Here is a 22,704-nt window from a genome sequence, read left to right as displayed (position 1 = left end):
CCAAACCGCGTGGCTGGGTTGGTTTTGGGAGCAGCAGCAGCTCAGCCCTGTGCTGTGCCGTGGGAAAGGAGCCCTGTGCACCTCCCTCCTTCCCGCCCCCGCTCCTCATTAGCACCTTCCTAATGAGCTCTAACGAGGCAGCGCTCACACAGCCTGGGGGAGGGAGCCTTGGTGCCCTGCCACCCACCCAGGCTGCTGCGTGGGGTGGGCTGGGGACAGCCCTGTGCCCTGGGGCCCTCGCTGCCATCAGCTGGAAAAGATGGGACCAGGAATGTGCCTCGGGTGCTGTATTGCAAATGCTGAGTCCCCCTGCCTGCCCTGTCCCTATTCCCCTAGTCCCTTTATTTCCCTTATTCCTCTGTTCCTCCTCCTCCATCCCTCTCCCTGCCCCCGGGGTGCCCCCCAGACTCTGCACTCCCAGCTGCTGTTGCTTTTATTTTTCACTAATTTTGTGGGTGCAAAGTCATTTCCCAGCTCCTGGCCCCCCGAGGGGAGTGCCTGCCCCCCAGTTCCTTTGGGCGGGGGTCGCCAGGAGCCCTCCAGTGCGTGGGGACAAGTCCAGGGGCCTCGTGTCACTCACTGGTGGCTTTGGGGGGGACGTTCTCTAATTTCAAGGCGTGGTTCTGTGTCTGCAGGGGCCAGGCAGGATGTGGGGGGTGGGTTTGCCCCCGAGTCCAGCCCTTCCCTGGTGCTCCATCGGGGGCGGTGACACTTTGGGGACATCAGCGTGGCCTCGGTGGCTCAGTCCCTGGGATCGATCTGCAGAGAAGGGAGTGGGAGAAGTGTAGGGCCGGGGGTCCCACACCCCCAGGGACACCCTGGGCCGGAGAGGGGGCTCGAGGGTGGGGGTCCCTCGCCCCCAAGGCCAGCCCAGGGAAGGGAGGGGACGCAGGGCCGAGGGTCCCAAAGCCCCGAGCTGGGCAGGGGGTGCGGGGGGGGAGTCCCTCACCCCCAGGGATGTCCTGATGGGGGACAGCTTGAAGAGGACCCTCCGCCACTCCTCGGGACACACAGCTCGCAGCTCGGCCGGGCTCATCCGCAGCAGCTCCTGCCCCGCCAGCACCCCCAAAGTCCGCACCGTGCTGGGGGGGGACAGGGGTGAGCCGGGCTCGCCTCCACCCCCCATAGACCCACTCGGGTTTTGTGGGGGGGGGTTCGAGAGACACCTACATCCGCGAGAAGCCCTTGTCCGCCAGCCAGGCCGTCACCTCTGCCGGGGAGGAGTCGGGGTGCAGGCTGGGGGGGCCGTCCTGGAGCGGGGGACAAGGGAGGAGACACCGGGGTAGCCGCCGATGGTGGGGCCGCGGGGAAGGGCGGGCGGGGGGATCCCCACCTGTGTGGCGCCGTGCCCCGGCTCCGGGAGGGGCTCCAGGATGTTGCCAGGGACGTGTCCCCGGTCCCCCCGCTCGTCCTGCACCAGCCACCACTTCCTCTGCTGGTCCAAGACCTGGGGGAGGTGACAAGGGGGGCAGCGTGGAGGGCCAGGGTCCGGGGTCCTCATGGACCCATAGGGAGACCCCCGGTTTGTACCTGCAGCGTGTCCCCCTTCCTGACGCTCAGCTCCTGCGAGTTCCTGGCCTGGAAGTCGTACAGGGCTCGGACCAGCCCCTGGGCAGGGAGAGGGGGTCTGGAAGTGGGGAGGGGGGGATCAGTACCCAGTCCGGGGCCAAATCTTGCCCCGAGCCTCCGCATCCGTAGGGGAGGGGACACTTACCCCTGGCTGGGGCTGTCCCTCCAGCCGGTGGCCGGGGGCGGTGCGGGGGGCAGGGACAGGGGAGGCTGGCGCAGGGGAGCTGGGGAAACTGAGGCAGGCGGTGGGGCGTCCTGCCGGTCCCTGTGGCGCTCCTGCTCCATCACGGGCGGCAGCCACCCGTCCGAAAACACCGGGGTGTAGGCGGGCACCAGGTCGCTGTTGGGGTACTCAGCCCTGCAACCATCGGGGGGGACACCGGGGTGGGTGTTGTGACCCCCCCTCAAATCCAGACCCCCCTTCTCGGTGTCGGGGGGCCGAACCCCACCTGGACTTGTTCCAGGCAGTGCCGAGGCCCTTCCAGACGCCGTAGTCGTCATCACTCAGGTTCTGCTCGAGGAATTGCAGCGTCTCCGGCAGCAGCAGCGGACTCTCCACCGCCGGGGCCAGCCCGGGGCTGGGGCAGTGGGACAGGACCTGGAGGGGACGGGGATGAAGCAGCACCCCCAAAGGCACCCCCCAGGATGGGGGAGTGAGGGGTGACCCCCACGCGGGGCTGGGGCCCGTTTTGGGGGCACTCACGAAGGACAGAGCCGAGAAGATGAGGCGCAGCAGCTCGGCGGGGTCGGGGTCCGACACGTAGGGGTGGGACCGTCCCTGTGGGCACCGGGTGGGGGGTGTCCCTGCGGAGCCCCCCGGCCTCACACAGCCCCCTAAACCCCACGGAGCCCCCATTCCACCCACCCCTCCCATCCCTACACAGACCCTTGTCCCCATACGGCCCCTCCACCCACACCCTCTCCATCCCCACAGCTCCCCCATCCCATACAGCCCCCCCATCCCCGCACAGCCCCATCCCCATGGCCCCCCCATCCCCACACAGCCCCATCCCCATGGCCCCCCATCCCCACACATCCCCACTCCCGCATTCTCACGCAATCCCCCATCCCCACGCCGCCCCCTATTCCCGCAGATCTCCCCCATCCCCACAGCCCCCCCACCCTCACAGCCCCCCATCCCCACAGACCCCCTTTCCCCACGCAGTTCCCCCGTTGTCCCCAGCCCCCGTTCCCTCATCCCCCCATCCCCATCCAGCCCAGCGGGACCTACCACGAGGTTGAGGGCGTATTTCGCCTTCTGGAAGAAATCCGTGTACTCCTCCTTCGGGGGCAGCGCTGGGGGGCAGAGCTGGGGCTGGCACCGGGCTGGCGTCCCCACAGCCCCAGCAGCCCCCCAGGGACACTCCCCCCCCTTCCTACCTGAATTCTTCTTCTTCTGCTTCTTCTTCTTCGTGCTGGCCGAGTCCAGGGCCGTGTGCAGCCGGCCCATGAAGAGCTCCAGGTCCCTCAGGACGTGGTTGAGAACCTCCTGTGGGTGCAGGGGGCACGGTGTGTGTCCCCAGGGTGGGGGCTGCGGTGTCCCCATCCCTGGGGGGCGGGTTGGGACTTACAACATCTCGGTCCGCCTCGGACACAGCCTGGGCCGGGGGTTGGGTCCGCGGCATCTGCGGGGCCTCCGGCGCGCCTGGTGACACCGCAGGGTCACCCCCCGCTCCTGGGGAAACTGAGGCACGGCGCAGCCCTCCCTCCCCCGCCCGAGACTCACGGTATTCCGAGGAGAGCAGCCCACGCGGGGGGAGCACCCCACGCTCGGGGGCCGCCCCACGGCGGGGGGGCACGGGGGACTCGGGCTCGGGGGGCTCTGCCCGGCGCTCCGGAGCCGCGTACGGCGGGGCCGGGATCGGTGCCATGTCCGGGCTGCTCCGGGACAAGAGGGATGGGGAGGGGGAAGGTGAGGGTGAGCAGAGCCTGGGACACGGGCTGTGTGAGTGGGCGTGGGGTAGGAGGGGTTCCAAGGGGGTGTGGGGTAACGGGGAGGAGGTTGAGGGGGGAGGCGAGGGGGTCTAAAAGCCAAATGATGGGAAATAGGATCACACTGCGCCCGGGGGTGAGGGGACACCGAGCTCATGGGTGGGGTGAGGGGTTTGTTCCCTCGTGGGGATGAGGAAGAGGGAGTGGGAGCCGGGGAACGGATGGGGTGAGGGGCTGTATTCGTGGGAGTGGGGTAGGGTGGGGGGACCGAGGCAGGAGCTGGGGAAAAGGACCCCTCGCCCCTCACAGGGTGTGTGCCCACAGGCAGCGGCTCTTCGGGGACATTGGGGCCGCGTGGGACCACAAGGACACCCCATGGCCAGACTCACCGCAGCCCTGGGGAGCGACACTTGGGGGCTCAGTCGAGCTGGGAGGGGTGGCAGAGTCACTTACCCCCCGTACCTGTGCCCGTAGTGATTGCTCTGCTCCTCCTTCCTCTGCCTCAGCACCTTCTCCAGGCTGCTCCTCAGCGTCTCTGCCTGGCACGGACCCCCCGCCATCAGTTCTCCATTCCGGGGGGTTGTCCCCCCATTTTTCCCCCCTCAGGGCTCACCCCCAGCCGCTCGCACTGGAAGAGCAGCACGCTGGTCCTCGGCGGGCTCCTGTCCTGGACACTGATGGCCAGCACCGTGTTGTCCAGCCCGGCGGAGCATCCCTGCACACTGCCCAGCGGGAAAGCCTCCAGCTCCTCCTGGAGGGGGAAAAACAGGGTGGGCAGCCCCCCACCCGAATGGCTAGGCAAGGGTTAAAGGCGTGCAAGTGGGACTGTGGGGTGTGGGTTTAATGGGGGTGGTGGGGGGCATAGGAGGGGGACAGCAGAGTTTGGGGGGCTGAGTCTGGGGGCGGGGCAGGGGTGTGGGTGCCAGACTGTGGGGTTGCCCAGATTGGGGGTGCCAGGGCTGTAGGAGCTGCCAGGGTTGGGGGGCAGTGGGGTGTACTGGGGTTTGGGGATACCTGGACAGGGGAGGTCCCATAGGCAGGGGGTCCCAGGATTCAGGGGATACCGGGTTTGGGGGTGCCCTGCCCGGCGGGTACCGGGAATCAAAGGGTGCCCTGGCTGGGGAGTGCTGGGTTTTGGGGGATATCAGGATTCGGGGGACACAAGGCTTTGTGGGGTCACTTAGCCGAGGGGTTCCACGGCCAGAGGGTACCAGGTTTTTGGGGTGCCCTGACCGGGGGGTACCTTGCTCTCCACATCGCTCAGCACCAGCTCCTGCTCCTTGACTGCCAGGATGACATCCTGCCCCCAGACCCGCCCCTGCTCCTCCAGCTCCCTCAGGCGCCCCAGACAATCCTCGGCGCTGCGCAGGTCCCGCTCCAGGTGCATCGTGAGCAGGTGCTGCGGGTGGGGGGACACGGGACCGGTGTCACAGGGACCCCCGGCCGGGCTGGGGGGCGCGGGGCCGTTTGAGGGGGCTTTACCTCAACGTGGTGCTGGAAATCGTTCTGTTGCTTGAGCAGGCTGTGCCCGTAGTCCTTGCGCTGGTCTGAGGCACACGCAGGGTGAGGGGACAGGGACAAGGTGGGGCGGGGGGCATTAGAGGGGTTTTTGGGGTGCAGCCCTCACTCACTGTAGATGCTTTTCCCGGTGAGGCGGGCGAAGCTGTTGGAATGTCGGAGCGGGGTGCTGTCCTCATATTCACGCCTGGACGGACAGAGGGACCTTCACAGCCCTGCCCGCCTCTCCCGCCCACCCCCGGGGGTCCCCAAGGGGCGCCCCCCACCCTGCTGGCGGCTCACCGTGGCGGGGCGCTGCTCCAGCGCCCGAAGGGGTCTCCCATCTTGCCGGGGAGCAGCAAGAGCGTCTCGATCCTGCTGTGAGGTCCCTGTGTCACCCTCAAGGTGTCCCCAAACACCTGAGGGACGTGCCACCCCTCCCCCCACCGCGGACGGTGCCGTCGCTCTGGGGGCCACCAGGACCCCCCATCCCCAGAGCCCCTGGTCCATCCCAGCCCCGAGGGGTCCCCCGAACCCCCCGGTCCCGAGATGGGGTCGCTGCCCCGCCCGGGGTGTCCCCGCTCACCTCGATGGTGGCGCTGCCGCTCGGGCTGTGCCAGGGTGACACGGCCAGGGGACAGACAGGGCTGGGCGCTGGCACCGCACCCTGCTGCTCTTTGCCCTCTCGTTAAAGCGGGGGAGGGACGGGGGGGACACAAGCACCCGGCACAGCCCTCACATTTGCAAACACCCCGCGCCCCCCACCCCGGCAGGGCGGGGTCCCGGGGCACCCAGCGGGGAGCGCAGCCCGGGGTGCCCCCACCCCAAATCCCACCCCGGGGCGAGGTGTCAGTGACGTCACCCGGCGGCACCCAGCCCTGTGACCCGCGGGACTCCGTGCCCTCGCCCGGGGGCGATCCCGGGCTCACCCCTAAGCTCTCCAGGAAAATCCTCCCAGCGTGGTTTGGGAGGAAGGGGCCGGGGCCGGAGCGAGGAGCAGGATTGGGATGAAGGATGGGTTGGGGAGCCATCGTCCCCAGAGCCCCAGAGCTTGGCTGGGGGGACACTGGTGGCGGGGGTCGTGTCTGTGGGATTGGAGTGACCCGCTGAACCCCCCTCCCAGCACAGAGTTGTTTGGTTTGGGTTCATTTGAAGCCTTTTGGCTTCTCCGGTGCAACTTTGGGGCGATGGATCCTCTGGGCCGTGTCCCCGTGTCCCCGAGGGTCCCATCCCAGTCCCGCGGGCTGTCACATCCCGGCTGACCTTCCCTGTACTTTTTTCCCCAGCTTTGTGAGCTGAGCCCACCCCAGAGTGACCCTGGGGTCCTGCATCCCCCCGGTGCTGCACGAGCAGGCGACCCCCGTGGGGAGTGTTCGGGGACCTCCGGCAGACACGCACGGGCAGAAGCGGGGCGAGCAGGTTTTGGGGAGCTGTGAGTTCCCCCCAAAGGCGGCGGGGAAGGGGTGCCGGAGTTGGGGTCGTGCCTCAGTTTCCCCATTAGGGGAGGGGCAGGGCGCAGTTCCCACCTTCGGCCACGAGGGGGAAGCACCATCCCGTGTCGCCCGTGACCCCCCCAAATGTGTCACCTCCCAGACGTGTGACCCCCGATGTGTGTTCTCCCAGATGTGTCACCTCCCAGATGTGTGACACCTATGTGTGACTCTCCAGATGTGTGACCCCCCCCAGATGTGTGGTTCTCCTGATGTGTGACACCTGATATGTGATCCCCCGATATGTGACCCCCAGATGTGTGACCCCTCGATGTGTCACCCCAGATGTGTGACCTCCAGATATGTGACCCCTCCAGATGCGTGACCCTCTATATGTGACCCCCCAGATGTGTCACCCCTCGATGTGTGACCACCCCCAGATGTGTGGCCTCCTCAGATGTGTGACGCTTCCAGATGTGCAGCTCCAGATGTGCAGGGTCCCAGGTCCTGCTTGCCCCTCTGCCACCACCGGAATCCCTGGCGCTGGGGACATTTGGGTGGCACTGACACACGGGGCCGCCCGTGGTCCCCGTGGGAGATTTCGGGTTCATCCCCTCCCAAGCGCAGCCCCCGCCCCGATTTTACCTCCGGGACCCCCCGGCAGCGCCCGGGGCCCGGCCCGTCCATTCCCACCCCCGGCAGGGACCGAGCGCTCGCCCCGCCCCGTCCCAGCTCCTCCCAGTCACCCCACTGGGTGAACTGGGAGCGGCAACTGCTGCAGATACGCTACAAACCAATTTTTATTGTTTTTCTCCTCAATTCCCAGCCAGAGCCAACCTGGCTGTGTCTCCCTCGCCCTACCCCAGCCTCGGGAACTCCCCAGGAGACACCAGCGCCTTGGGAAAAGCCAGGAAGGGGCTCGGAGGCTTCTGGATGCGCAGGAATCTTTTCCCATTTCAGGTTTTGAAACCTCCAGCATCAAAATGTGCAAAATCTATTAATTGACCCCAAACCGCAGCTGCTTTAGGGATCGATCTGCATCCCCTGCTCTGCTCCTGGGGAGGGCACTCCACACCCAGCACGGGGACAGCTGTGGCGACATCATCCTGTCGCCACTGGGGACACCTGATCAGGCTCTACCCCGCTGGTTTTGGGGGGTCACCAGGCAGAGGGGGAGCCCAGAGGCAGCAGTGTCTGGAATTCCCGGTGACACATCGCTGCCGGCCAGGTGCCGTGGCCGCGGGGAAGCAGCTGCGGCTCCGGGGCTGGGTGCCAGCCAGGGACAAACCACCAGCCAGCCCGGGTCTGTCCTCGCGTCACAGCCCGGGCTGCGGTGTACCCGCATCTCTCACCTAATTGCTGGGGACCAGCGTCTCTTCGTCATTTTGGGGATGGCTGGGGACGTTTAACCCCTCAGGGGCTGGGAAACAGTGTGGGGTCGTTCTGCCTGGGTCACACCAGTGGCATGGCAGGGATGTCATGGCACAAAGCACAGCCCCAGGGTTGTGACTCTCAGAGATGCACAAATGCACAAATCCTGCCCTACACGGGCTCTCCTCGGTGGTGACAGTGACAAGCTAATGTCCCACTGCCACAGCTGCTGGGCTCACACACTGTTCTGGGGTGACACAGGAAAAAACAGAGGGATGAAACAGGGGTGCTTGGGGCACCTCACTGTCACCAGTGCATGGCTTGCTTGGTCCATCCCTGCTCCATGGTCACCCTGGAATGGTCACCCTGGCATGGTCACCCTGGCATGGTCACCCTGGTATGGTCACTGTGGCATGGTCACTCTGACATGGTCACCCTGGCATGGTCACTGTGGCATAGTCACCCTGACATAGTCACCCTGATATGGTCACCCTGGTATGGTCACTGTGGCATGGTCACTCTGCATGGTCACCCTGGCATGGTCACCCTGGTATGGTAACTCTGAAATGGTCACCCTGGCATGGTCACCCTGGTATGGTCACTCTGGCATGATTACCCTGGCATGGTCACCCTGACATGGTCACTGTGGCATGGTCACTCTGCATGGTCACCCTGGCATGGTCACTCTGCATGGTCACTCTGGCATGATTACCCTGGTATGGTCACCCTGGCATGGTCACCCTGGCATGGTCACTCTGCATGGTCACCCTGGCACAATCCCCTGCTGGTCCCTGTCACCCTGCTGGTCCTTGTCACCCTGCCAGCCTCTCTCACCCTGCTGGTCCCTTTGTGGTGGGTGTCCTTGGGTGCTGCATCTCCTCTCCCACTGCTGAAGGTCCCGTTTCAGGGCTACCACCCACCTCCTCCCTTCCCTGCAACATCCTGGGAGCCCCCCAAGAGAATCCCCTCCAGCCTGGGCCCTGAGCCCGGTGCTCTGGGCTCTGTAGCCGTGGGACATCCTGGCCCACACTGCTCTGCCCATCCTGCCTTTCCCAGTGTGCTGCTGATCCCATCTCTTCAGAGGATCTGTGGGGCTTTTCCAGCCTCTTGGCTTCCCCAAGCTCCCAGTGACATCCTCGGAGGCTGATTTGTTTCAAAGGGTGGTGGAGGTGGTGGGGGGTGACATTTGGGGGACTCTGGGAGTGATGAGCCCATGTCTGGCTCAGCCACAGCTGGTGGCTCCCGGTTTGGAGCCCCATAACCTTCACACCATTAATTTTTTTTGTTTGGAGGAGGTTGAAATAGAAATTTTTTGGATCTCAGTGAGGGAGCTGCACGTGCTGCAGAGCACTGGGGACCCATCACTTGGGTGATCTAGAGCAATGGTCCCAGGCCAGGGACAGCCCAGGAGCCCTGTGGCCACAAAAACAGCTGGTGTTCCTCCACAGCCCCATGGCTTTGACCACAAACCTGCAACAACCTTCTTATTTTTAGCATGAAGAGGGAAAAACCAACGTGCCACTCTTGTGTGTGGGACCCATCCTGTTTTCCTGCCACCATCCATCACCCTGGCAGCACAGATGGGGATTTCCAGGGCCAGTGACACCACACAGATTTAATTAGAGGTGATGAGGGCATGCAAACGAGCAGGTTAAATGCTGAGAATGCTCAGAGGGTTTGGAGGTGTTTCCCACATTTCCCATGGGTGCCAGAGGAAGGCTGGATTTTGGGTTAGCATGGTCTGGGAGTCATGGCTGGGTTGGGAGAGGGTGAGGAGGGGGGTCAGGGAGGTCAGAGCTATTCCATGTTCCTCTCCAGCATGGGAATGTGTGCTGGGATCATAATGAGCCCAAAGAAAGCTGGAAATTGCCTTTTCCTCCTCCAGTTTTGGTATTTGGGATGAATTTGGAATGTTCCTCCACTCCTAAATCCCCCAAAAATTTCGGATGAGCCCCAAATCCCCCATCCTGGGATCTGAAGGACCCAATGGGGTCGTGGAATGACAACAAGAGGGATCCCAGCTCTCCCCTGGGTGAGTTTCCTGGCTGGATGGAGCACCTGGAGCTGCTCAGAGACCCAAACCCATCGTCCCCATGGGCAAACCTGGGGAGCCTGGGGCCGTGATGGGAGCAGAACGGGACCGAGGGTGCAAGTGACAGTTTATCCAGGGAAAAAAACCATTTCCACGGCACCTTCCCAGGGTGATGCCGTGGTGGGAGGGATGAGTGGGTTCCCTTCCCGTTCTCTGGGGACCTCGTGGGTGGTGGGATGGGGCTGGGGACCCCCCCAAGGTCCCTGGGGAGGGGGATGGGTGCAGAACGTGACACCCAGCACGGTCGGGGTGTTGCACTCGTGGGAGAAGCTCTGGAGGAAGTTGTGAAAGGGGGAGCAGAGGTCAGTGGGGTGTGGGGTGTGGGGTGTGGGGTGTGGGGTGTGGGGTAGGGACAGCCCACGGCAGGAGCTCCCAGGGCTCCTCCTGCCACGTCATGGAACCGTCTGTGGGTCCTTCCTCCCCTGGGCGGGAGTGGGCAGGAAGGGGTTACAGAAGGGCTGCCAGGAGGGTTTGGGATCTGTCTGGGATCTGTTTAGGACCTGTCTGGGATCTGTCTGGGATCTGTTTAGGATCTGTCTGGGATCAGTTTGGAGTCTGTCTGGGATCTGTTTAGGATCTGCCTGGGATCTGTCTGGGATATCTCTGGGGTCTGTCTGTGATCTCTCTGGGATCAGTTTGGGATCTGTCTGGGATCTGACTGGGATCTGACTGGGATCTGTTTGGGATCTGTCTGGGATCTGTCTGGGATCTGTTTAGGATCTGTCTGGGATCAGTTTGGGACCTGACTGGGATCTGTTTGGGGTCTGTCTGGGATCTGACTGGGATCTGACTGGGATCTGACTGGGATCAGTTTGGGATCTGACTGGGATCAGTTTGGGATCTGTCTGGGATCTGTTTTGGATCTCTCTGGGATCTGTCTGGGATCTGACTGGGATCTGACTGGGATCTGTTTTAGCAAACCCCCAACTGCTGCTCCTGCCATCAGCTGCCATCTCTCACACCTGGACACCCACAGGTGTCCCAGGATGGGAGCTCAGCTGTCCCAGGCCCCCCAGCATTGCTCCCAACACGATCCAGGCTTACTTTCCACCAAAAAAAGCAACTTCTTTCTGCCAGAAAACATAATTCCATTGGTAAATATTAGGAAGATAAAGTGTTTGACCTTCTCTACTGTTTGGAAGCTGAGCAGGGGGAGGAACTCAGTTTTGCTGGGCACCAGGGTGATGTGAATATCCATTTTCTGTCCAGGAATCCTTCATCAGCTCCTAAAATTGGTCCAAAATGTGAATTTTTGATGCAGAGTATCCAACCTCTGGAGTCATGGGCGCTCACTCTGGCTCTGTTCGTGGTTTGCCAGCCCCAGGCAGCATCTCCAGCCTGGACCCATCCCAAATCCTGCCACTCTTCATCCTGGTGGCTGTGCCACCCACAGGTGTGGCAAAGGCAGAGGAGGAGCAAACCAGGAGATTCCCAATGGTTTGAGAATCAGCTGATCCTGGAGGTGCCCATGGATCAGGAGGAACCTGCATCTCTGGGGGGTAAATTTGTTTTTCTGCATATTTTGCTGTTTCTTCACACCCTTATCTATTTTTCTGTAGATTTCTTAGTTTAAACCAATGTTTATAACAAGAATAAGCCATTTTTAAGAGTTTTGTCTGCAACTTATTGAAACCCTTCAAAGCCACTAAAACATAAATTTCACTAAATTGAAAAAAAGCTAAAAAACAAAATATCAAGATTAAAAGACCCAAAATAAAAGTAAGCAGTAAAATTCTAAACAACCACCTAAAAAGCTCGTGCAAAGCAATAAACAGCATAAAAATACCAATCAAAAAATGCATAATGGTGTAGACAGAAGTCTTAAAATGTATAATTAAAACTAAAAAGTAAACAATAAATCAGCTTCTGCATAATCATATTAATTTACTGTCCAAAAGTTTCTCCTGCACTCAACCCTGCAGCAGCCAGAGAGACCCCAACCCTTAAAAAGGGAATTTCTAGATGCTGAAATTGAGCAATTGCTGCCATTTAAATAAAATAATATAAGAGAAAATGAAGGAAATTAAATGAAGAAAGATAAAATTAAGTACATGAAATAAGAGACTAGATAAATAAGGTAAAGTGAAAGGAATAAAATAAACATAATGAAATTAAATTTAATAAATAGAATAAAATAAGCAAAAAAATGGAATAAAGGATAAAAACTTAGAGTGGAATAGAATAGAATAGAATAGAATAGAATAGAATAGAATAGAATAGAATAAAATAAAATAAAATAAAATAAAATAAAATAAAATAAAATAAAATAAAATAAAATAAAATAAAATGACATCCTGGGCCCCATCCTATATGGATGCTTTATGAGGCACCATCCCTGCCATCACCCTTAGAGCTGTTTTCTTTCATTTTCCTATTTTGCTCTTTGTTTTTTGCATTTTGTTCTCTTTTTTTTTCCCTCTTCTCTTTTTAAATTTAATTTTTCATCAGCACCCCATTGCTCCAGGGAGGAGCAGTATCCACCTGGCTCCAGCATTGGAATTGGGGTGCCCAGGAGCCAGCAGCACCCCGGGGGACCTGAGGGGGAAAAGGCTCCAGGAAGATGGATTTGAGCAGGAGGGGTGGGTTAGAGCTGGATTTGATCTGGATTTGGGATGGATTTGAGCAGGAGTGATGGGTTTGATCTGGATTTGATCTGAATTTGAACTGGATTTGGGCTGGATTTGGGCTGGGTTTGAGCTGGATTTTAGCAGGAGCAGTGGATTTGAGCTGGACTGATGGATTTGAGCTGGATTGATTAATTTGATCTGGATTTGAGCAGGAGTGGTGGACTTGAGCAGGAGTGATGGATTTTAGCAGGAGTGATGGATTTGAGCTGGGTTTGAGCAGGAGTGATGGATTTTAGCAGGATCAGTGGATTTGAGCTGGACTCGTAGATTTGAGCAGGACTGATGGATTTGAGCTGGATTTGAGCAGGAGCGATGGATTTGAGCTGGGTTTGAGCTGGAGTGATGGATTTGAGCAGGAGTGGTGGATTTGATCTGGATTTGAGATGGATTTGAGCAGGACTGATGGATTTGAGCCGGGTTTGAGCCAGATTGGTGGATTTGAGCAGGAGCAGTGGATTTTAGCTGGAGTGATTGATTTGAGCAGGACTGATGGATTTGAGCTGGATTTGAGCTGGAGTGATGGATTTGAGCTGGATTTGAGCAGCAGCGATGGACTTGAGCTGGAGTGATGGATTTGAGCCTGATTTGAGCAGGAACAGTGGATTTGAGCTGGATTTGAGCCGGTTTTGAGCTGGAGCAGTGGATTTGAGCCAGGTTTGAGCCAGAGCAATGGATTTGAGCTGGACTGATGGATTTGAGCAGGAGCAGTGGATTTGAGCCGGGTTTGAGCCGCAGCAGTGGATTTGAGCCCGGCTGGCCGGACGGGCGAGGTTTCTGCCCCGGGAAGAGCCGGTTCACTTCCAGACTGCGTAAGCGGCCGCTCCTGCCAAAATCCAGCGCCGCCGGCCGCGGTGGGAATTTTGGGGCTGCAAAGAGCGTCACTGGAGGTGGCCGGGAGGTGTTTTAATGAATTCCTTAATTAGGAAGCCGCCAGCGGCGCTGCCCAGATGTCGGGATGCAGCGGTGGAGGCGGCCCCGGGTCGCTCAGCGCAGCCCCCGGGGTTTGTGGTGAGGATGAGGAGCAGCGCCGGGCGGGGTGTCTGGCCAAGCCGTGCTGGCTGTTCCCAAATCCCCGCCGGGGCCGCACGCCCAGGGCGTTTCTGGGCCGTGGAAGTGGCCGGGTGCGTTGGGAATGGCGAGCGGCGCCCGGGATGGGCACGGCAGCGGACACGGAGGGGTTAAATCCGGCCCAATCCCGGGTAGAGCCGGCGCCTTTCCAGCCTAAACCCAGCACCCTGCCAAAATCCTGCTGCAGCATCCAAAATCCTGCATTATTAACCATAATCCGGGCAGGGTGCTCCCCTTGAGGAGCGAGCCTGATGCACCTGAGGGACCCGGAGCAGGGAATTCATCCCAGCATCCCCGAGCCAGCCCCCAAAATCCCCCAGAACCACCCAGCTCTCGGGGCTCCTGCTCTGGCTCCAGCCTCTGCAGCTCCATCCAGCAGCTCCAGCATTTATTTTCAAGTGGGGTGGGATCTGGGCTTTGCTTCCCTTTATTTTTAAACTTATTTATCTTTATTTTGGATTTCTGACTCATCCCCCACCCGTTGCCGGGAGGAAACCAGAATCAAAAAAGGCCCAGATATCGTTTGTATCAGCTGAATAAAATCTTCCCCCAGGGAGGAAAGTCCACCAACAGCTCCAGGACCCAGAGCTGCTTCTCCTTCCCCCAGTATCATTCCTACAGAGAAGGAAAACTCAGTTTTCCCTCTTTTTTTTTTCCAAACCACAGCTGATTTCCAGGCCTGGAGCTCACAGAATGGGGGGCAGAGAGGTGATGGGTGCCCCCCACCCCTTTGCATGCTCTGTCTGCCTTTGGGGTACCAGCCCCATTCCCTTGGCAAGCTCTGTGGGGATGCAGCACTTGTGGGGCTGCCAGAACAGGGGGGATGTCCTGGAAGGTGCCTCACTATGGGGCTGCCCTATTAATTAGGGTGCCTGGTTAATAGGGGTGCTCAAAGATGGGGGTGCCCCACTAATAAGGGGGTTTTGGAGACAAGGGGACACCCCAGAGGTGAGGGTCCACAATTAACGTGGCTGCCCCATTAATGAGGGTGCCCCAGAGATTGGGGTATCCCATTAATGAGGACCCCAGAAGCAAAGGTCCCCAATTAATGGTGCTGTCCCATTAATGAGTGTGCCCTGTTAATGAGGGTGTCATGGGGCTGAGATTCCCCTAAAAACAAGGGAGCCCCTTTAATGGGGGGTGCCTTAAAGATGAGGGCACCCCAAGGAGGAGGTGCCCTATTAATGTGGATGTCCCATTAATGAGGATGCTCTGAGATTGGGGTGTCCCATTAATGAGGATTCCCTGAGGTGGGGTGTTAATGAGGGTGCCCCATTAATGAAGGTGCCCCATTAATGAGGGTGCTCTGGGATTGGGGTGCTGCTCCTCCCTGGGGTGGTCCCATGGGTCTCCCCTCGTGGTGGGGGCAGGAGGTCCTGAGACCCCTGGCAGGTCCCACATCCCTCCTTTAGCTGAACATTGCCTGCCCAGCTGGAATGTGTGAAGATCTGGAGAAAACAAGCCCAAAGCAGCATCCTGGGCTGTGAGGGTGGGCTGTGACTCTGGCACATGGAGCACCTGCCTGGACACCTCCAAATCCAGCCCCTGCCTGGGGAAGGCCAAGTTCATCCCCCTGGATCTGCTTTTCCCTTCCCAAGGGTGCTTTGGAGATGCCTGGCTGCATCCTGGGCTCCCTGGGAGCTGCCAAGTGTTAATCCTGATACCAGGGAGGACAAAACTGCCTCCCTGGCTCAGCAGGATGGTTTTAGAGGCTTGCAGGGAGGCTGTTGGGTTTTTATCCCAATTCTAATCCCAATTGTAATCCGTCTCTCTATTGCAATGAGCTCAGGTCCTGCCCATTCCCTGCACATGGAGGATCCATCAGCTCATTTTCATGCTCCTGGGTATGGATTAAATCTGTTCTTTTTGGAATCTGCATCCTGGGGGTGATCCTGCTGCCAGTGTCTCCTGCTTTCCTGGGATTTGGTTTGCTTTTCCTGATGTGAAGGTGCTGCTTTGGGCCCAGGTACCTCAGTGACACAGAGGGGCTGCCAGGGAAGGGCTGAGGTGAAGCCAAACCACCCTGGGATGTCCTGGCTGGGACAGATGGCACTGGCAGCAGGAATGAGCAGCTCTGAGAGGTTTGGGCTTTCCCCAGGGAGTGGATCCTGCTCATGTCCTGATTTTTCACAGCTATTCCAGCTGCTGGGATAACCAAGGGGTCCCTGCTCCAAATCCCACCCTGATCTGTGCTGCAGCCAGGTGGAACTTTTGCATCCTGGGGTTGGAAGTGGGATCCAGCCCTAGGGTTGGAGTTGGGCTGCATCCCTGGGGCTGGCTCATTCCTGGCCTGTGCCCTTCTAAATATTTTCATTATTTTTAATTCCCATTTCCCTTCCTGCATCCTGGTGGCTCCAGCCCTGTGGAGGAATGGGGATCCAGCCAACAGCTCTGACCACTGGGGACATCAGGCAGGGTGGGAGAAGGAGGATGTGACCCATGTGGAAACCACAGATGGTTTCGATGTGTTTATGAGCCTGGGCACAACTTCCTCTGCCCGAGCTCCCAGAGAAGGGCTCCAGTTCTCCACAGGCACCCAGGATGTGCGATGGGCAGGGGCTGCAGCACCCGTGGGTGACTATCCCAGCCATGCCAGGGGTGGCTGTGCTGCTGGCATGAGGCAGAGGGGCTTTTGGGGAGGTGGATTCCAGCTCTTGGTGCCCATCCCGCATCCTGGGATGTGTGTGGGCTGGGAGGCTCAGCTGTCACCCCAGAGTGATGCTCTCGTGGAAAGGCTGAGTGGTGCTGGCCACAGGTCATACTCTCACCCCCAGGAAAAGCTCAGGCAAAAGTTACTCTTGAAAAAAAGTGGAGTTTCCTCTTTTCCTTCCTGGTGGCAGCACGTGGTGGTGAGGTCATGGAGCGCAGGACATGCCTCCGGCTCGGCGTAATCCCTCCCCAGGGCCACAGCCGGTTCTGGCCAGTGCAGGGGGGGATTTGGGCCCCCACTGCCCCTCCAGCCCCACTTTCCTCCTGGTCAAGCCACCACATCCTGAGGCAGCCCCAGGGCTGCTGCCCTGGCTCCCAGCGCGGTTTCAGCTCCCAGAGGCGAGCGCGGCTTTGGGCTGGAAATCAGCCCCAGATGTGGGAGCAGCTGCTGCTGGAACGGATGGGCAGGGCTCAGGGACGTGGGGACAGCACAAGGGACCTGTCAGGTGCTGGGGCCTGAGGCAGGAGCTCCTGGGGGGCTGATCCCACCTGTCGTGTGCCAGTGTCCTGTCTGCAGGGTGTGCTCCCAGGGAAGGGGTGACAGGGACACCCAGGGGAGACACCCCTGGGGAGAGGCTGTGGAGCAGCCAGCAGCCCTGGAGTGTGGCAAATGCCATCCTCGGGCTGCTTTTTGGGCAGCAGGATCTCCTGCTGACAGGAGCCAGGTCCCCATTGCTGTGCCACCACCCTCAGCAGGAGCTGAGCTGTCCCCAGGGGTGGCACAGCCCAACCACGGGGACATCATGAACTCCAAGAGCCCACGGCTGCCTGGGGACCTCTCAGGCCCGAGGTCCCTGGCTGAGTGTGGGGCTGCTGGCCTCACTCAGGGCTCTGGGGCGGGAACCACACGCTAATCAAAAGAGGATGGAAAACTCCTGTGGTTCCTTGGAAAAACCGCACAGTACGAGCAGCCCACTCCAGCTTCCAGATGTGGCAGCAGCAGCCATGGGGTGAAATTCAGATGGAGTTTCCTTAATTGCGAGTTCTGGGGTGGGGGTGGCAGCAGCAGATGGGCTCTGAGGAGCCCCCTCCCCATGCCTGGAAATGGGTTTGGGCTCTGCCTCACTCTCCTTCTTGAGCTGGGACTTGTCTGGCTGATCTCAGACCCTAAATTTGAATCTTTCCAAGATCCTTGGGGACCCTTGATTCAGTACATTCCTCTGGGTGTGAGGAACAGTTCTGGGAGCTGCTGACTCCCCATGGCCTGGCTGCCCCCATCACCCCAGCCCCAATCCTGCATCCTCCCCCTGCCAGCACACGGAAGATGCCCCATACTCAGGGTCCAGGTGAGGGGTCCCCTGAGCATTACCCACTCTCTGGGGCCATAAGAGCCCAGGCAGGTTTTTTTTTGTGCTCCTCAGCCCCTCTGGCACCATTCCCCACTCTGGGATGGCGCCTTGCTCCGAGGGCTCCGAGGCTCAGAGGTTCTGCCGCGGGGATGATGGGCGGAGGTGCAGCAGCACATGCCAAGATGCATCAGCCTGTGTTTTTCTGGTGGTGGCTGAAGGTTGTTTGTGCTGTCCCAGGAATGATCCAATGCTCCTGGCGTAGGTGCAAGAGCAGCCTCTGGGCACATGCACTGCTCTTGGTGGGGAGCAGGGTGATCCTGGTGATCCTGAGACATCTTCTGCCCTAACCATGGCTGCAGCCCCCCCAGACTGCTCTGGGATCCTATTTCTTACCAGTTTTGCATGAGCAGAATTTTCAGCAATCCCCAAACCACCCCTTTACATCCACAGCATGATGCTACCCAGAGCTGGATGGGGCTTTTGATCCCTGGATGAGCAGGGAAGCAGCTTCTTCACCTGCTGGAAGAACCGTTCATTTCTTGGAGAAAGCAGCAAGTGCAGCAAAATCTGAGTCTCCAACCACATACAAACAGCTGGAGCCATTTCACCCCATCCCTGAGAGCTGCGTTCTGGCATGGGATGGAATTGTGACGAGTGGGGGGAAGAGGATGGGGAATGTCCCCTGGGAGTGAAGATGAGGCCACTGAGATGGAGATGGGAGCTCCTTGTCCAGCTGTGAGGGAGATGGGAAAGGCCAGATTTAGCACTGGTGCTGGCTGGGAGCGTGGGAGCGGCGGCAGCGGGATGAGCCTGCTGGATTTGCACTGGGAGATGCTGGCACAGCTCTGCCCAGGCTCCATCCTCATGGTCCCTTCCCATGATACCTGACCTGCCTGGAAGCAGGGTGTTGGACTTGATATTTGCATCACATTTATTTGGCTTTCCAGAGCTGAAAAGATGCTTTTAATAAACCTGAGTGGGTTCCAGATCCTTCCCTAGGGCAGTGTTTACTGGAGAAACACCACCCCCTTATCTCCACCCTCCCCACTACCAGCCTTTGCAAATCCAGAATCTCCTGTTTTCAGCCCAAAAAGAGCCATTTGGCCCCAGCCAGGGCTGCCAGCATGGCTGAGGGGGCAGCATGTGTGTCCTGGGCCACTGGCAGCTCCCCCAGGAGCTCCATCTCTTCAAAAACCAGCCTGACCTTCATCCCTGTTGGGAAAGGGATGGATCCAGGTGTGGAGCCACTGGCAGCTCCCCTACGAGTTCCATTCCTCCAAAAACCAACTTTAACTTCATCTGTCCCATGGGAAAAGGCTGGATGCAGGTGTGGGGCCACAAGCAGCTTCCTCAGAACTACCATCCCTCCCAAAACCTGCCTGAGCTTCATCCCTGCCGTGGGCAAGGGCTGGATTCAGGTGATCCACTGACAGCTCCCACGTCTTATCAGGGATAACCCACTCCTGGCATTCCTGACCTGCCATCACCTCCTACCTGCCAGGTAGGGCTCCAGCTCCCCAAGGCTGCAGCATTGGCAGGAGGGAGGAGGCAGCTCTGCAGTGCTAAAATCACTGCTGCTAATGAAAAACAGGCTCCAAGCAGGCAAACAGCTGATCTATGGCCTCGAACTGAGTAATGCCTCGAATTCCTGGCAGGAGCTGCTTCCTTTTGGGAGGCGAGGGCTCCTTCCCCGGCAAGCAAGGCACTGCTGTCCCCCCTGTCCCCATTAGCCCCCAGCTGCCCTTCAGGGATCAGAGAATGGAGTGATGGAGATTACACACTGTGGGAGTCTGTCCAGCCCTCTGTCTGTCCATCTTTGTCCCCCTCCATCTGCAGTGAGGAAGATGATGGGTATAAGCCCCACCGTGCCCTGTGAGAACAGTCCTTGCCCCCCAGGGTGTCCCTTAGGGCTGGGGGTCCTCCAGATTTCGAGGATGGGTGCAAGCAGGGAAGGGAGCTCAGCAGCTCCCGGGGACGGATCCTGCCGTCGGGTGTGGAGCGAGATAAGGCCGTGACTCAGCCTCAGCCCTCATCCCTGCTTCCCTTCCTTCCCAGCAAAGCCCCTCCTTCCCAGCAGAGCCGGGCCGGCACCTGGGGAGCGCGGGTGCAGCCGGGCTGGGCTCCGCGGCTGGGTGTCCGCGGCCAGTGGCTGATGTAAACAGCTGCGGCTGCCGATAAACAAGCGGCCCCGGCGGGAGCACAAACAGCTCCTCTGTTCTGGCTCTGGATGCCCCGGCAGCCACCCCATGGCCCGGGCTGGATGGCTCCAAATACCCACTGCAGCCCGGTGTCAGGGGGTGGCACAGGGCTGTCACCCCGTCAGCCTGCTGCTGGACACGGGTGGGGATCACATTCCCAGTCTGGGGGCAGAAGGTGGGATTTAGTCCCTCGGACACGTGCTGAGGTCAGGGACGGTGCTGACTCTGTCCGTCACACAGTCCCAGGGCTGTGGCATCCCAGTAAGGGTTTGGCACGTTTGGATGTCACCTTGTTCCTGGCCATGGTGACAGACAGGAGCCCCGCAGGTGGCGCTGAGGCCTGACCTCCCTGGGACATTCCCAAGCTGTTCCCCCGCTCCTGCTCCACGTGCAGCCCCTGGACCCCCCAGCACAGGTCAGGCTGAGGGAGGGAACCAGGGCTGCACCCCCCTGCCCTGTGCCGTGAGCTCCGGGTGATGCCAAGCAGGGAATGGGGCACACTGGGCACTGTGGCCCCCCAGCACCCTCCTTCAGGGCGTACTGGGAATGCTGGTGAATCCCCCGGAGCCACAGAGTGGTGGTCACTGTCCTGCTGCCACCCTGAAACCGTGGTGGCACTGCTGCCCCGACCCCTGTATCTCCCCAGACCCTGCGGGTGCGGTGGGCAGCTGCCTGGGAAGGTTTTTGGCTCCGGCTGCGGCCGCATTCCTCGGCGGAGGGAGGAGTGGAGCAGGAGCCTGACGTGACTCAGCCGCAGCCACGAGGGCTGGGGACATGCCGGTGACCCACGTGGGGCTGTCACCCGTCCTTGGTCCCTCCTCATCACATTGCCCCCCCTACCCCGGCATGGGCGCCCCTCCCCGATCCCGGGGCTGGGGTTTATCTGTGCCCAAGGACCCCCGAGCACATGCTGGGGGTGGTGGGAGGTCTCCCGAGAGCCGCGGTGCCGGACCCCGGGTTATGACAACTCGGAGAAGGGACTTTCTCGGCAGGCGCCGGACACAGCCTGACCCTGCGGTTCCCTCGCTCCCAGCCTGGCTGAATTCCCTGTGCCTGGATCCAGCCAGCGCTCTGCTCCCGTGGGTGCTGACCCTGTGGCCAGGGGGCTGCTGCCGGGGGAGCCCCGAGATCCCCCCGCTGATCAGAGGATGTTCCAGAGAGTCCCAGCGCGGAGCAGGCGGCAGGAGAGGGATGCAGGGAAGGAAGCACGGGATTTTCTGTGGGATGAAGGATTCAGCCTCATCACGACATCCTGAGTCCCCCCCCACTGGCAGCGGGCTGGGGGGAAGTGCCTTCCAACCCACATTCCTCCACTCCTGAAGGAACTGGCTCGGGACCTTCCCACGGGGATTTCCAGCCTGGGCACACATCGCTCCAGCTTGGATCGTGCTGGCGGGGTCCTGGCTCAGCTGCAGCACCCAAGAGACTGTGGGAGAGCATCCTGGCCCTACGGTGAATCACCGGGAAGGAACTGATTAAGACCTTGCAACATTTTCCTGCTGGAAATCACTTTCTCCGGACAGGCAGTCCGAGGCTGGTCTTAGGATGCAGCTGGGGGGATTAGACAGGCTACAGGTTTTATCCCTGCTTTGGGACTTGCTGGCTGGAAAAAGCCTCCCAAAATGAGGGATTGGTTGTGATGTGATCCCACTCCCTGGGGAATGGAAAGAGGAGGAATCACTGAGGAGAGGGATTGAAGTGCAGGGATGCTCTAACCTTGGCCATGGTGGAGATGTGGCTGCACGGGGGTGGTGCTGGGGTCCCACCCTGCCCTGCCTTGCCCCCAGCCCTGCATCCTCTGCACTGGGCCAGCAGACATGGGGACCCCCGAGATGCCCAGGAAGCCCCACAGCCTCATCCCACCTCTTCCCCTTGACTGACAGTGGCATTCCCCTTGGCTGTGGGGGGAGAGGGGCAAGTCCTGCACAGCATCAGTGTGGTGACAGTGCCATTGGTCCCAGTTTGCAACTGGGAGAGGGACAACCACGCTAAGTTTTGCCTCCCCCAGTTTTTCTGGCTACAGCGTGGGCACGGAGCTGCTGCCACTTCTGCCACCTCTGCCACCAGCCCTGTTTGTGCCCCGTGACTCAGGGATTTCGGCAGGTTTGGGAAGGGAGGAGGGGCAAAAGCCACTTCCCTGCCAAAATAAAAGAGGCGGATGCTGCGCTCGCCCTCTGCCACGCATGAGGAGGATTAATATTAACCCGTCCCTCCATCCTGCTGTCCCTCTGTCCTGCTCTCCTGCTGTCCCCCTGTCCCGCTGCCTCACAGCTTGTCCCATGACCCAGCATATGACACTTTTCCGGTCCCTTTAAGGCAGAGGGGATGAGTGTGCTGGAGATGAGCAGCCCATGGTCTCAGCCGGTGTGAAAGGTCCTCATGAGCTGCCACGGGGTCCCCGTGAGTCACCCCCGGTGGTGGCGTCACCCGCCGTGTCCCTCGGTGCCCACCCCGGTGTTCTCCCACCCCGGGGGCTGTGGGGCTCCCAGAATAGCTCGTGATGAAAAATGTGGATAATGTCTCAGCGTTTTGGGGAGAAAGGGGTTATTTTGGGAGGACGGCTGATTTCTAACCCGGCGCCCTCCCTCCCCAGCGCGTCACCCTCAGCACCCTCAGATGTTTATCTGCTGCTGTTGCTAAGGGACACTGCAGGTGACAAGACCTGTGACACCCAGGCTGGTGCAAATCTGACATATCTGGGGGCTGTCACTGCTGTCCCCAGCTTCAGCTGGGAACCAGCTCTTCTCCACCTCCTCTGCCAGGTCACTGATCCCAGCCCTCCACTATTGGGATCAGCTCTCAGCTCCAAGAAAACCCCTCAGCATCTTCTCAACCCCAGCAGCATTTCTGGCCCTGGGGAGAAGATCCCCTGGTGCCTCAAAGATGTGGTGGCTGTCACCTACACATGGCCCTGTTGTCACC

General features: G+C 59.9%; 1 protein-coding gene across 5 annotated transcripts; it reads right to left on the bottom strand.

Moving 5' to 3' along the window:
- Nucleotides 1-452: 452 nt before the first annotated feature.
- On the bottom strand, nt 453-22,199 carry EPS8L3 (EPS8 like 3). Of its 5 annotated transcripts, none has more exons than XM_056511228.1 (19): nt 22,195-22,199; nt 5,302-5,378; nt 5,133-5,206; nt 4,984-5,048; nt 4,745-4,900; nt 4,115-4,252; nt 3,955-4,040; nt 3,296-3,447; nt 3,141-3,214; nt 2,950-3,058; nt 2,801-2,865; nt 2,273-2,347; nt 2,019-2,167; nt 1,715-1,927; nt 1,531-1,627; nt 1,334-1,447; nt 1,171-1,250; nt 950-1,082; nt 453-759 (listed from the first exon to the last, which is right to left on the bottom strand). In XM_056511228.1, the coding sequence occupies exons 2-19, from the start codon at nt 5,340-5,342 to the stop codon at nt 742-744; spliced, it is 1,839 nt and encodes a 612-aa protein (XP_056367203.1). In that variant the 5' UTR covers nt 5,343-5,378; nt 22,195-22,199; the 3' UTR covers nt 453-741. The 5 variants fall into 5 exon arrangements, with proteins under 5 accessions (XP_056367203.1, XP_056367204.1, XP_056367201.1 ...); XM_056511229.1 differs by lacking the exon at nt 22,195-22,199 and adding an exon at nt 5,585-5,836 and having other exon boundaries at nt 3,964-4,040; nt 5,302-5,376; XM_056511226.1 differs by lacking the exon at nt 22,195-22,199 and adding an exon at nt 5,585-5,835 and having other exon boundaries at nt 5,302-5,376.
- Between the last annotated feature and the right edge of the window lie 505 nt (nt 22,200-22,704).

Source organism: Oenanthe melanoleuca, chromosome 26 (assembly GCF_029582105.1).
Source record: "Oenanthe melanoleuca isolate GR-GAL-2019-014 chromosome 26, OMel1.0, whole genome shotgun sequence".
Lineage (NCBI taxonomy): Eukaryota > Metazoa > Chordata > Aves > Passeriformes > Muscicapidae > Oenanthe > Oenanthe melanoleuca.
This window is presented reverse-complemented; position numbering and strand designations above follow the sequence as displayed.

Coding starts and splice junctions, on each gene's coding strand:
- EPS8L3 (XM_056511228.1), bottom strand. CDS start 5,342: ATGGGAGACCCCTTCGGGCGCTGGAGCAGCGCCCCGCCACG. Junction 4,901..4,983: donor ATTTCCAGCACCACGTTGAG/GTAAAGCCCCCT, acceptor CCCCACCCGCAG/CACCTGCTCACGATGCACCT. Junction 1,928..2,018: donor ACTGCCTGGAACAAGTCCAG/GTGGGGTTCGGC, acceptor CGATGGTTGCAG/GGCTGAGTACCCCAACAGCG.